The following is a 14,625-nucleotide window of genomic DNA, read 5'->3' on the forward strand; positions in this document are numbered from 1 at the left end:
CACTGCCTACAGGTATCATTTTTCTGGCTCCTCAAAAGGAATTTGAAAACGACAGGTTGGTACAGGCCCCTTAGTCTTCAGATTTGAGAATTCTATGCCTCTCCACACAGCTGGTTTGTGGCTTCCTGGCATAGGAGGGGCATGCTACTGAACCATTCATTCATTCAATCATCCATTCAAGACACAATGCTGAACACCTACTAAGTGTCAGGCCATGTTTTGTGAACAAAACAGAAGTCCTTGTCCTACATAGTTTATAATCTAGCTGGAGAATATTTGTTTTCTTGTCTAGCACTTTCCAATGTGTGAAGTGTTACCATATCCACAACTCCATTTGGCCTTCACATTAACACAAAATAGGGTAGATAGGCACCCTTATACCTGTACAGGTAAGAAAAATAAGCCCAAGGGGAAGTGGCGATTTACCAAATTGCCCATAGCCAGCTGGTGGCAAAGCTAAGAGTTCTACCCAAGGACTCTTCTTTTGTTTGATTTTTAAAAATATTAGCTAAGTGGAACCTTTGAAATAAAATAGCTAAAATTAATGGGGACTCAAAGTACATTATTAATTGTGGATCATGGCCACCTCAAAGTTAAGTGAGAATGAATGAATCTAAGGCTCATTTGAAAACTGCTCAGGAACCTCTTCCAGATTACTGATCAGCACACTGAAAAAAGGGAGTGGGTCTCAGCTCTGACCTCGTCCCTTCCTCCGTGTGGCCACGATCGGAGTTCTTTTTCCTGGATCTTTTCTCTGCATGCAGTTCACTGAGATGCATGTGCCTGCAGAGAGGCAAACAAGCATCTGATTCTCCTTCTTAAACCAGAAGAATCCAGAATGTACCTTCCAAATGGGAGCTCAAAAGAGCTACCATTGGCTTTGTTTACAAACTCCGGAGCCCATGTTTACTCTTGCACCGAGACTGAGTCCCGGTCATGGACACACACAGACGAAGAGGAGAGATGCACACAGAGTGCAGGGAATGGAAAGCTGTCTCGTGGTGCCCTGCGGGGTGGGGCCAGGGGCTTCCCTACCGTGGGAGCACTGCTGTCTGTCCTCACGATGGAATGCTCTCAGGTCTGCTACTTTAAGATTATTTGGGGTGGGGGCTCAGCCAGCTCAACCTCAGTGCACGTGTTATCTGGGAACATGAGTGGCATGGCCCTTGGGAACAAGATGCCCAGGCACAGAGTTAGAACAGAGGAGCTTTTGAGACCATGGTCCACATACTTCTGCTCAGCAGGGAGCATCTTCAGAGGCGCGGGTCTATTTGTTGCTGAGTACAGGGAAAGAAACAAGGGCATTGAGATTCAGGGTTCGGGATGCATATGTATTATAAGGGAGGGATCAAAGGTGAATTATAAGGATGACTCCCCTTCCTATCTCGGTGTAGGCGTAACACCTGTGCAGTGAGCTAGACACCTGCTCCATCTGTGGCTCCCGTAGACTGAAAGGCCCGTGCGGGGCAGGGCCTATGTTCTCTTCCCCATTTCTGGATCTCCTCACCCTAGTGGAGACCCTGACACAGAGAGGTGCTAAATAAGTGTGAGTGAGTAAATGAATGCAGCATCTGAGGCCTGGGGAGCAGTGAGGGTAGCGCCAACAGGTCTGGATGAGAGCCCCAACCTCAGGGGCTAGGAGCCGGGCTCTGTCTTCCACGCCCAGCCCAGCTTTCTGGCCAGCACCCCCCTTTCCCAGGGCACCCTCACCTCGGCAGACGGGCCTGTGGTCGCTCCAGGCCGCAAACATGTCGCTCACTTTCATGCAGGTGATCCGCTTGGATCCTTGCAGGTCATAGCCCTCGTTGCAGGTGAACTGGACGCTGGATCCTAACCTGGGAGACAAGGTAAGCCTGTGAGGTCAATCCCTGGGCCTTCCAGGCCCACCCCGAGTGCTTCCTGGCTCCATGAAGAAGTATCATACCAACCTGACTTCTCCTCTGGCCCTTAATTACTACAACTGTATCACTTAAACATCTCCATTTCTTGACCATTGAATGGTTTGGGGGTTAGGTTAAAAGGTAGGACTATGAGCAAAACAGCTATCTTCTAAGTATCCATGGGAACAGCTGAGAGGGGGTGGATGATACACAAGACTAATAAAAATGGAGAACTACAAGGAGATGCCTTGATAGAAACTTTGCAAAATGCACCATCTTAGGGCCCTAGGGTTTCCCAGATTATCAGAGACATGAGCTGCCTGCTGGCATGTCACTACTGATGACAGCAGTCCTCTGTACCCTAGGTGCAGGTCTGTGGGGTGATGCTGGCAGTCTACAGCTCTCCCCTTGCCCTCGAGTCGTGGCAGTATCCCCAAACTGCAGCAGGAAAGGCTGTCATAGGTACAGCTCTTCTCCAGAAAGTGTCTGTTCCTGTAGCCACGCCATCCTCTGTGCTCCACCTCCAGGAAGGCCAGCCAGCCCGCTCTTCCCCACCCCCACTGTCTGCCCCACCCTTCTTGCGAGCAGAAAGTTCCCAAACAGATCTTACCTGAAATCCGAGCCTAGTCTTTTGCCCCTTTCGGGGATGCCAGGGTCTGGACACATATTATGCCCTTGGGACACACCAATCTGAGTTACTACAAGGCAAAAAACAGCACATACAGAGATGGATAACCACGGGAAGGCACCGGCCGGGGCAGTGTCTTGTGGGGGGTAGGTGGACACAGAGACGGAATGAGGCCCTGTTCCGGTGGGGCTGCGTGAGGTTGCTGGGGTCCACTGGGCGGGGGTTTCCTGAGTGTGCAAGGTGGGGAGCTGCTGTTGACAAATTCCTTTGTGAGCAAAATCCAAGTGAAATTCATCAAGAGCATGGAGGTCCAGAGGCAGGCACCCCAAACCAGCAACCACCCCGTTCCCTTGTCCCACACCAGTGGCCAGAGGTGGACGGTCCGCAGCCCCCAGTGACCTCCCCACCCTGAGCTTCGGATCCGGGGGTGGCAACTCTAGATGAGATGAGCCCCCCTCCCCTGCCCAACCTCAGCCCCAAATGGAGAAATGACTCAAAGAAAGTTAAATAAAAGGTGGATGCGTGATCAGAAACGGTAGAGAATGTAAGAGAAAGCAGTAGTCTGAAGTTCAAAGCAGGGACTTGAGCTCAAACACAGATATTTCTGCTGAGAAACCTCTTCAAGCCAGAGTGAGCAGCAACCAGAGCACACCCACCCCTGCCACCCAGTGCCTCCTGCCCAGGGCGCGAGCAGAGATGGCCCCTGCGGGGGTCCTGGCCAGTGGTGTGATGCTCTCACACCTGCCAACACCAGAGTCCTGTTTACAAAAACCACGTGCACAGTCACCTGGACTAAAGGAGATGCTTGATTGGGGGCGGCGGACACACACAGAGTTCGTTTTCTCCTGTTTCCAGTGGGGACAGTGCAAACCCTCTGCCCCACCCCCATCCCTGCCCAGGTCACTGTTCCTGAGGTGCTGATATGCATGAGGCTGGGACCCCCTCACACCTCTGGATTCTTGGCTTTGGGGATGACCAGGAGCTGGGGCCAGGCAGACAGCCCCACAGTCCCCATACTGCCCTTGAAACCAGGGATGACAGGAAGTCTGGAACAACGTTCCCTGAGTTGGCCCATTTCTGTCCCACCCCCTTAATGTCCCACAATAGGAGCAACATGCTCCATCATGTACTTACTCACTCACTCACCTACTCACCCATTTGAGTACACAAAAGGCATTAATTGAGCACTTGCTGTGTACACGACCCTATTTTATACACCATCAGAAATGTCAATGTCAGATGTCGTATATGACCTCTGTCCTCAAGGAGATCCCAGTCGAGTGAAGGCACAGAACACGGACACTAACCCTGAAACCACATGGGGAACTGATGAAAGGTACAGCCATAGGGAGACTAGGAGGGAGGACCCGTCTCCTATTGCTGAGAGAAGCACGGAAGACTGCCTGGAGGAGATGGCATTGGACACGGACCTTTGGAGAGAGTAGGACTGGGGTACAAAGTGATAGAGGAATGGCGTTCAGGCAGACAGACAGGCCTGGGGAGTGAGGTCCAAACATGATGGCAGAACTGGGGTTCCCCAGTGCGACTGGAATAGGAGGGAGGGTGACGACCGACATGAACAGGTGAAAGGTGAGATTTAAGAGGTCAGACGTTAAGGAGTTCCGGTCTGATCCTGAAAATGATGGGGGGCCACTGAAGAGTCCTGAGTCGGGGGAAGATCTGGCAGCTCACGGGGTAGCCAGTTCCTGTGCGATGAGTTAGGAAGTTTTGTGACTGCCCAGGTAAAGGACAACAAGAGCCTGGCAGCAGGAACAGTCATAAAGTAGTGAGAACGGACGTGGCCAAGAATCGCCTGGGCTCATGGAAGACTAGTGAGTGGGGACAGGGAGCAGGGGACTTCCCGGCCAAGAGACCTGTGACAGTTGCATTTTAGACTCACTGAGTCTGAAGCTCATTTCCAGCTAGAAGCCTGGTGTAGACCCCCTTCAAATCTCCAGGTGCCTCAGGGTGTGGATGGCCAAGAGACCCGGGGGTTTGGGCAGACTACACGCTCAAGCCAGGCGCCTCGGATCCTCTGGGCTGTGTGGCAATGAGCACAAAGCTTCTTGGCAGCCTTCCTTTCTCGAATGTTCCACATCAGCAGGTTAAATCCAGTCACTACCACTGGAATCTTATTCCCTTCTCACCTCCCCTTACTTGCCAAGCCTCTACTTCCAAAACTGAGCGACATTCCCATTCTCACCAGTCCAGAACCTTCCAGGCTGGGGTGATAAGATGCAAGTGCCATCTGCAAAAGCAGAGAGCAACCTCCTGCCTCCTGGAGCCTCTCTATTTTGCAAGCACCAGGAAGGAGATAACTAAGGCCTCCAGGATCCCCAAGGGGGTGGGAAGGAGAGAGAAGGCTCTGTTCTAAGAAGATGAGGAGGTCAGTCCTGACCTGTACTTGTGGTTCATCTGGTGGGCAGCCAACCTAACGTGGTCCATCTCTTCTGAGGACTTCTCAGCTGAGCTCCCACCTTCTTTAGGCCCTGCCTACTCAACCCTGCGCACCAATTGCACCCATCCCAAAGTCCTTGCCGACCACCACGTGGGAACCACACAACCATCTGGTAGCAGTGTCCTGCCTCCTTTTCTTGCCGTCTGATTGAGTATTGATACCACCCAGTAAGCAGACAGAGCAGAAGGCTAACAGATGAAGATGTTCCTGGACCAGAATGAAGAGAACACGGCATAGCCCACCTACCAAAGCATGGCTCCTGACCTACAGAGCAAACCAGCTGCCTCCCTTCAATCAGTCAGCCCGACCTAAGGCCCAGACCCCACCTGGGAGGCTATGAGCCCAGCAGTGAGCCGCTCACACCTGAATGGTGCCCTGTCTTGCTGGGAGGACCAAGCAGATGATAGTAGCCCCGTGTGCACTGACAGGCTGCTCAGGCAACAAGAAAACTTAAGTTGCAGGGAGCAGTTAACTGCTTGAATTATGGAGGTACAAGGCTTTTCCCCTCTCTCTCTTTAATTCCAACCTCCCCTGCCTCATCAAAACAAGCTGCGTATGTTTGCAGCGTTCATTTGCTATTGGCTGCAGAGGGAAGAAAGAGAAGGGAAGGTGAACCTCACCCCCTACCCTAGAAGGACCCTTATGATGAGGAAGAAGCTGAAACATGCTCGGAAAGGCAATGCCTTCTACCCGAAGTGGAGGGAGGCAGGAACACGTGGGTGGTCAGAACCTATCGGTGGCAGGGGCTCCCTGGTACTCATGGGCTGTCTGATGAGTATATGAGTGGGGTTTAGGGTACGTGAGTGTGGGGCTCCCCTCCTCTGAAGGTCAGGACATCTGTCGACAGGGAACTGGGCAGAACACAAGGGCCAGACACCTGCGGACATCTGGTCACCTGCCTCAGAGGTGGCTTGTGTCACACACTCAACCCTCTTGGAGAAAATCTCAGAATAAAGAGTAGGACCTTGTTATAGAGATACATCTTTTTCAAAGAATTTTTGCATTGTTTCATTAGAATAAGGCTTATTCATCTTTCTAAGGGAGTTCTGGGCAGCTCTGAGTAGCTAATGACAACCACGGGCCCTCCGGCACACAGGATGTGCCCACAGCACCACGTGTAACTTTTAGCCAGTTCACGGGCCTCCTGAAGTCGTAGGCCAGGAAGGCCCCTCTTAGATTCAATAGCATCCTTGGAGGGAAGAGGGGGTACGGTCTTGTATCCCCATTTTACAGATGTGGAAACTGAGATATCAGTGCCTGGGGTGACGCAGTTTACCTGAAGACACCCTGGGATAAAAAACTTGCCCTCCCAGATCGGGACTGTTTCCCTAATGTTTGCCTGTGACTGGCCCCAGGGCCAGCTCTGAAGTGAGACCGTGCCTGCCTCCGTTCCTCTGGTCTGCTGTGGCTACAGAAAGGGCGGGCCTGTGAGGGCCAGGCCCGTGGGTCGGTTCCAGCCTTCTCCGCAGGCTCCTGGCCTAACCTTCAGCTCTCCTTGCTCCTGCTTCTTCTCCTGGCCCCTAGTCAGGCACAGACGTGGGGCCTCCTGGCTGCCCTCTGCCATCCAGCCCCTGCCCCCTGCCCCCTGCCCCGGGGTGCAATGACTGGAGGACTTGAAAGACCAGAGACAATCCCACACCCAGGCTCAGTTCTGTTGGGGTTTCAGGACCGAACTGCCTCTCCCCCAGCCCCGCTCCCGCCACACACAGCACAGGGCTCTGGAACCACCGGTGGGGGCTCTGTCTCTCTTGGGAAATGCTCCCAGCACCTCAAGAGAAGTGAGCACGTGGAGGTGAGATGAAAGGAAAGGGTCAGGAGGGAGGAGAGACACAGAGAAAGAGGGGAAGCAGAGAAGGGGAGGAAGCAGGAGGGAGGGGAACGTGGAGGGAGAGACTGAACGATGGGAGACGCGGAGGGCAAAGGAAGGAAAGGGAGGGAATAGTAACCGGAAGGCCAGTCATTTGGAACTGAGGACGGTGCCCCACACTCACCTCCAGAGTGAAAACAGAGAGATTCTTGGAAAAAAAATCTCCTCTGCTTTCAAGACCAGCCTTCCAGGGTGGCCCAGAACCTTCCCCAGCCCCTTCCTGTGCCCCAGCCCAGAAGCCCCAGCACAGGTTCCAACCAGCTGTTTCTGTGATATTCCAGCCCGCTCCCCTAAGCCCTGGCTGTCCCCCTCTACACCTGTCAGACACCAATAGCAGGAATATGTTCCATAAACACAATCACCCCCGTGCCCACGCAGAGAGCCCAGCACTGCCCCACTGGCTCGAGAGGCAGGACCCGCACCCTCTAGTCCATGTTCGCCCAGCCAGGTCCAGCGACCCTGGTGCGGGTCACTCGGCGGTGCCCTCTCTCCCCTCCCCAATCTCGCCTGGGGGGCTGGAATCGGGGCCCTGCAGCCTCTGAGATCCCAGTGGAGGTTACCGACTCCCAGAGGAGGAGCCAGAACAAGGACTGTCTTAGCAGGTGGAAGTGATTCAAAAGGAAAAATAAAGAGAGAAATGGAGCAGTAATGACTCCCTGGACTGTAGTTAGAATGGGAAGTGAGGGGGAAAAGGAGAAAGGAGGGAAATGGGAGGAAGGGGAGTTGGCGAAGGCCAAGGACAGGCCCTTGGGCTGCTCACTGGCCACTAGGTCAGTGCGTCCTGCTCAGAGCCCGGGATAGAGGGGGGCAGGATTGACGGGAACTCATTCCAGTATCATCTGGCTCCCCCCTATGGTCACAGCGCCGGCAGGTGTGACCTTAAGCAAGAGGCCTGGCGGGCGGGCCAGCAGGCGGACACTTACACACAGATGTCTTCTGGTTGTTATCTTTGCTGGGCATCAGCTTCACACCTCGAGACTTCAACTCAATCTGCTTCTTGACTAGAAAGGAAGTAAGAGGGAAAAAGTTTCAAGCTATTGTCTGTGACTGCAGGTAGGGTCCCTTTAGATTGCTCCCCGTCTTGGCTTGGGACATTCCATGATGGGCGAACACCAGCAGCCCCTCTGGGTGAGGGTATACCAAGGGTGGCATTCAAGTGCAGCAGTCTCTCAGACATTCAGAAAGAGGCTGATCCTCTTGGGGAGGCAGACAGGTGATCTCCCATCCACATGCGAGGCCCTGGCTTTCTGGTCACCTGCAGATTCAGTCTGCAGCCCTGAGCAGGTGTGCGAGATGGGATTCTGGCCCCGAACTGTCGCCATTCCCGAACCCACACCCCCTGCAAGCTGACGGTACTCCTTCCCATTAAAGAGGTGGAATCTGTTTCCTCACCCCTGACTTTGGGTTTGGGCATTGGAATCTCGGAGGGCTTGCACATGCCCCAGTGCTTTAAAAGTGCTGGTCAGAGTAGACTTGCCCCCTTGCATCTCTGCAGTTGTTGGGAGAAGACACGGTTGGCCCCAGGGAGATAAGGAACCTGTGGAGCTAATCAGCGCAGCCAACACCAGCCGACCTATTGTGAGCAGGAGAAGCTGAGTCCTGGAGGCCTTTGGGGGATGGTGTCTGGCTCAATGGGGGCCTGATGGACTGAACTGGGTTTTGATTCAATCACTGGGTCCAGTCTATAGCTCTCTAGGACTTTGTCAAATAACACAGCAAGGGCACCAGAGCCAGAACTCTGAAATTCTGAAGGCCATTCCTCTGAATCCATCAACCTTCTTTTGTCTGACTACCCCAGTTCCCCAGAACACTCCGCTGGGCTACTCCAAGGGCTTCATCTTGTCTCTGGTTATTTGGTTTGGGGAATCTCTCCAGTCCCGGACCCCTGTGGCATCTCACAGCTGGCCCCTGCAGGGTGCTTCAGCCCCTCTCACACCGGTACCCAGGTGTGGTAGCAACACCTGTGACCAGGCACTTCCCATGTGCCAGGCCTTGGGCTGAGTGCCTTCCAAGTTCTTTGTCTGCAGCAGCATCCTTGACTGCTATCTTCCCTCTGGCCCACACATGCTGCGTCAGCAAATCCTTCCAATATATCCAAATGCAATGTCCATGTCCATCACCCCGGTCCAGCTCTGCACTGCTCCTCTACTTTGTGGCCATGGCCTCCCATCTTCCCTCCTTGCCCCTGTTATAATCTGTGCTCGACGCAAGAGCCAAAGGGATCCTTTCAAAGCATAAGTCAGACCGTATTACATTTCCGCTCAGAAGCCTTCAGGGGCGACCCATGTCTCCTAGAGTAAAAGCCAAAGTCTTTAAAACGGCCTGCACAGCCCGATCTGCCCTGCCCATGACCTCAATCATTCTCCTCCAGCCCCGAGCCTCCCTGTTGCTCCTACAATATGCCAGGCATGTGCCTGCTGCAGCCTGCCAGCTCCCTAGAATGCTCTCCTCCCAGAAATCTTCACGACTCACTCCTTCTCCTCCTGAAGTGTTTGTGTGGACACCACTTCCTCGTGGAGGCCTTGTCTGACCACTCCATTTAAAACTATACGTTCCAACCCGAGTTTTCCCTACCCCTTCCCTCTTTTATCTCCCTAACTTTCTAACACACTATGTCATTAACTTAGTGGTTTTTGTCACCCCATGCTGCACCATGAGCTCCACGTAAGCAGGGGGTTTTGTCTATTTTGTTCACTGCTGTCTCCTCAATGCCTAGAGTAGTGCCTGGTACACAGTAGGCCCTCAATAAACATGCCATTTGGTCCTTATACACTCAACAACCTTGGCCAGCAGCTATCATACCTATTTCATAGATAACAAAATCAGGGTTCAAAGTGACTAAGGGGATTTGCTGTAGGCCACTCTCAGCAACCTCTCTTGCGACCTGCTCCCAAAGCAGCCCCAGAGGCACCGCTAACTTTCGCCAGCATCTCCCCCCTCCTGGCTCAGGCCCCCAAAACTCAAGTACTTGCCCTGCACTGAAACTAAAGCCCACAGCGACCAGTGCACCAGGGGACCATCTCCCAGCCCCCCTACCCCTCTCCACCTACACCAGAAAGCTCCCCAAGGATTTGTTCCCCACCAACTGCTGTCTGTGCTGAATACTTGATAGAATTCAGTTACTACCACAGAGTCACTGCTTTCCAACGTGCATTCAAACCCTTTTTATAAATGTGCTTTATAAACGTGCACTACTCTTCATGTGTATCCAGCAGGAAAATTTCCAATGAACACCAACACGGGCCCATTATGAAACAGAGGGTGTTAGTAGGGGAGCATGCATTATTCAAGCCCAGCTAATACAATGCGGCAGGGAAACATTTCCTCTGATTTGATCATCCCAAGGGAACAAGAATGTTCCCAGCACAGTGAGAACACTTGGAGCTCTTCTCCTGAACCCCCCAGCACTGGGGCAGGGGTGCAGAGAGGGCCCTCTGCCACCCAGCACGGCCCCGTTGGAGGTCAGGTCTGTGGAGATGGCCCATGGCACCTAGCCAAGAAGGAGGCCGTGTCAGTCTTTCCAATCCCCTTGTTTCTGGTTGCCATGTCCACTGTGGAAGAGGGATGGGGAAGGGGGCCAGTGCACCATGGAGGCCATTCCCAGGGGCAAAGGCTCCTTGGGTTCCCTCATGGCTGCTGAAAGGGGACCTCGAGGTGCAGGTGGACAGGAGGGGGTGGCTAAGAGGGAGCCCTACTTCCCATCTTCTCAAGGTGGCATTAAGGAAGAAGCTCCTGCTCTTCTCCCCTCTCAGGACGCCAGGAAGAGTCCTCCTAGTTTCTGTGTCCCTCCTGTGTGCTCATCCTCCCCTCTGTAATGCCTTGGACCACTTTTAGTACACGACATCATCACATTTCCCAACAGGAGGTAATGCATTTTGCCGTGTATAATATGCACCAGTGGTTCTGGCCCAAAGTTTTGGGGAAAAAAAGCTTTCATTTTATTTTTTTAATCCAATTATTTATTTATTTATATTTAGAAACATATTTTTCAGGGTATTATTTTGCAAATGGATATCGTTATTGCTTTCTGCAGTTACACTTTTAGTGCATAAGCATAAATAAAATAATTAAAACATTTATATAGATACAGAATTAGTACTACCCATGTTTAATGCACATGCTTATTTTTCCCTCAAAAATTTGGGCAAAAAGTGTGCCTTATACAGAGCAAAATAAGGTAACTCCTGTTCCTCCTCCTTTCCTTCCTGCCAGTTACCACAGAAAGGCGCTGGAGAGGAGCTGAAGCTACAGGGGGCTCCTTAATGACACGTCAACTTTGTGACCATTTCTTCCTGTGAGCTGGGTCTGGAGGGTCGAGCCACCATGTTGTCTGTGAGCATCACACATCAGCCTGGGGACTGCAGGGCTCGCTTTATGGGCAGGGGTTCCTCATGCCGACAACACGTCTCTAAAAGATACATGTCCAGACCTCACTGGCCCAGGCCCACGCTGGGAGAGATGGAGCCCACAGTGGACTCCCACCATTGTCACTGCTGATGAGTGTGGGTCAGGAAAGTGTCCCTGGCCAGGAGGGAAGCTCTGAGCACCAAGGACATTGGCATCAAGACACCCCTCCACATGTTGGAACCTCAGTTTCTGAGTAACTCTGGGGAAGTGGTCACGCCCTGAGTAAAAACACATAGTTAATCTATCTTTTAAACCATCTGACCAAGTGGGTGGGGAGCGATCATGGACCATGGAGCACTGTGGGAAATCAGCTACAAAATGAGCTCATTGCAAAGAGAGCTGGACGGACCAGGGCAGAACAAGGGTGAAGGCTTGTAACAGGGTGCAGCCAAGAGGGGGGCCCTAAATAGGGATTTGGAATAGGGTCCAGAATTCAAGGTGTTCAGGCAATACTAGAAAAATATATAGGATGTCCTCACTGCCACAGGTGTGAGTTGGGGGCAGGGACACACGGAAGAGGGCCATTGAGAGCTGTTTTGCATAGCAACAGCTTTGCAGCTAACTCCTGGCATGGTCATTTAACATATCTATAACCTTTAACTGGTTTCATAGATATGTTGAATAGCTGTGGCCATGCTTTGAGCTAGGGAGAAGGGAGTGACTTCCATCCAAGATGTAACTGGGAGGCAACTCCCCCTGGTTACAGCATCTGAGTGAGAGCTTGGGGATGATTGGCTCCACATCATGGAGACACACCTGCCCAGACTCACTTTGGCAGACCAGTAAAGCTGGAAGGATATGGGAGTGCTGGCAAGTGTAGCCGAGTGTGGGAGGAGTTGGAAATGAGGCTGCAGAGTGGCCCAGGAATTTAAACCCAGATGTGGCAGCCATAGAAGAGAGGACCACATGGCTGTGGCAGTGCAGAGAGAACCACACGGCTTTGGCCAGAGTGGGGATCCCTGCAGCTTTGCTGGGAGAGAACCACGTGGCTTTGGGGTGCTCCTTTTGGCCACATGGCTTAAGAAATAAGAGAGACTTTGCCTGGAAGAAAAGGGGTACAAGGACTTTTGTTGGAGGGTCATGAGAAGGTGCGACATGACTTTGGATTAATTGGAGATCTTGCCTGGATGGCGACACAGCTGATGGTGCTGGGAGCCTGAATCACAGACTTCTACTTCTTTTCCTGAGATATGGTACCCCAGATTAGGGCAGAGGGAGAAGGAAGGACTGTGTGCATCTGTGGATATCCTAAAGGACTCTGATATTTTAATGAAGACATTAGGTCAATACTTTAAGTCTACATAGCTTTAAACAAACATTTCTTTTCCTTTTCACCAATCTCTGGAATTGAGAGACATCTTTCCTCTGGCAGCTGACAAGCGAACCTAGTGGGGGGTCCTTTCGGTAATAGTATATCGTACCCCGCTTGGCCCTGTTCTGTGACAGGCTCAGAGAACAAGGGAACGTCTCCCTCTAGATTGCCACAGCCACCAGGGACAGGCCTAGTCCGAAGGAAGAACAGAATGGCAAGGACCTAGAGAGTTTTGAGGATGTCGTTCATGGCATTTGGCCATTCATTCACGCATGGAGCGTGGCCCAACAACATTCCACTGGAGCACTGGCCTCTAAAGAGGATACAGAAACCGCTGATGTCGCAGAGGGAAAACGGTGCCCGGGGTTGGCTCCACCATTCTGGCTCCACACAGAGCCAGCCACCTCCCCAGTGCACGTACACACGTGCATGTACCCATCCATATACACATGCATGTACCCATCCATACACACACGTTTGTGTCACAAGAAGCACACCCACCAGACACATTTGTGCACTTGGGTACACATGCCTGTCCATACTCACATGCAAAATATATAACTCATACTTATTCATGCTTTTGTACTGTATATGAACAAAGTCAGGACTCCCAAGAGAAGACTGGTGGCTTTAACTGGTTGATGGAAATCTCACTAGATACATTCATCTCTTCTGCATGATAATGACTACAGGAGACTGCCAGGCTGCTCCATTCATCCTTTATGTTCTGGTTAATTACGAGACATTTCCCTGCTGTTGTAAAGGTTAGCAGGACACATGGTACATATTTAGCTAGAAGAATCTGGCAATACAAATGCCTCTCCAGCCTGCAGCATGAGTTACTGGGCTGGGCTGGCAGGAGACAAGGACTTGTTGTTAGCAGAGGACAGGGAGGTCTGACCTGTCTCCGAGGCTCTGGAAATCATGAGCGGTGGACCTGCCACTTCTTTTTATCCCAATGGATTCAGACTCCCCCCATGAGAGTGAGCCCTTGCCCTAACCTTGGCCATCGCTTTCCCCGCCACCTGGATGTCCTGCTGGCGGCAGGGTCCCTTCCTCTCCGCCCACACCTACTCTGTCACCAAATCCAATTCATTCAACCTTAAAAAATCATCCAATGTGAACCTTCTTTCGATGTTCTAAGCCACTCCTGCCCTAAGTGCATCTTTTTTTGCTTGGATTTTGTTCACCGATTCACTCTCTCTGGCCCATCTTTTAAAATGTTGCAGAGCATGGTCTTTTAAGAACAGAGACCTGATCTCCCCTCTGAAAACCTGTTGGACGTGCATCCTGTACTCTGTCCCTCACACCGTGTTCCCGAGGGCCTGCCTCGCTGCTTGGCCACCAGCCTGGAGAAACGCTTCCATGACTCACAGGCCTTTGCTTGACAAAGCCAGTTGTCTAGCACACCAGCTTCTCATCTCACTCGGATTTACGCCAAAGATATAACATTTGGTGCAGATGCCCAAGACCTAATGCTTCTAGGTATAGACCTTCTAGTAGATGCCACAGTCTTTACTGTGGGGAAGAGCAGTGGGGAGGACACTGATTGTTGAACACAGCCAGGAAGGCTCACACCAACAGAAGATGAGGTGTCCGTTGACTTAAAGGATAGATGTAAAACCATCGCACCGGATTTGATCAGGATGTTGCCAACACATAAAGGAAGAGACTGCGGCAGCCCCACCACTGTTGTGCACTGGAATGTTCGATGGCCATGGAAGGCCTCCTTTAAGGTTACCGAAAGTGTTTATCCAGGGGAAATCAGGAAAGTGTGATGTTGCCTGTTGATGCTGTAACTGTGATTGCAGGAAGCAGCCAAAACCCATGATAGACCTGAAGAGATTGCTCACTTTGCTGCAATTTCTGCAAATGGAGACAGAGAAATCAGCCACATCATTTCTGATGGAATCACAAAGGCCTGAGGAGTACCTCACAGCACAGGGCAGAAAAACACTAAATGGTGAATTAGGAATGGAAAGCACAGAATTCAACTAAGATTGCATGTCCCCTGAGTTGAATAATTCATCAAAAGTTCAGAAATGGGAATTCCAGGACACTTATGATACAGTA

The 14,625-nt window shown here is 51.8% G+C and overlaps 1 protein-coding gene across 2 annotated transcripts in view; it reads right to left on the bottom strand.

The window, feature by feature from the left end:
* The window catches only part of CSMD2 (CUB and Sushi multiple domains 2), a 555,419-nt gene that overhangs the window by 269,234 nt on the left and 271,560 nt on the right, over positions 1-14,625 (bottom strand). The window contains exons 7-9 of one of the 2 annotated variants that reach the window (XM_028512433.2): positions 7,757-7,834; positions 2,491-2,578; positions 1,711-1,835 (exon numbers count right to left, since the gene is read on the bottom strand). In XM_028512433.2, coding sequence (XP_028368234.1) covers positions 1,711-1,835; positions 2,491-2,578; positions 7,757-7,834 — 291 coding nt within the window. Of the gene's footprint in view, positions 1-1,710; positions 2,369-2,490; positions 2,579-7,756; positions 7,835-14,625 lie in introns of those variants that run through there. The other variant, XM_036025734.1, reaches the window with a different exon arrangement.

This window comes from Phyllostomus discolor, chromosome 5 (genome assembly GCF_004126475.2).
Source record: "Phyllostomus discolor isolate MPI-MPIP mPhyDis1 chromosome 5, mPhyDis1.pri.v3, whole genome shotgun sequence".
NCBI lineage: Eukaryota > Metazoa > Chordata > Mammalia > Chiroptera > Phyllostomidae > Phyllostomus > Phyllostomus discolor.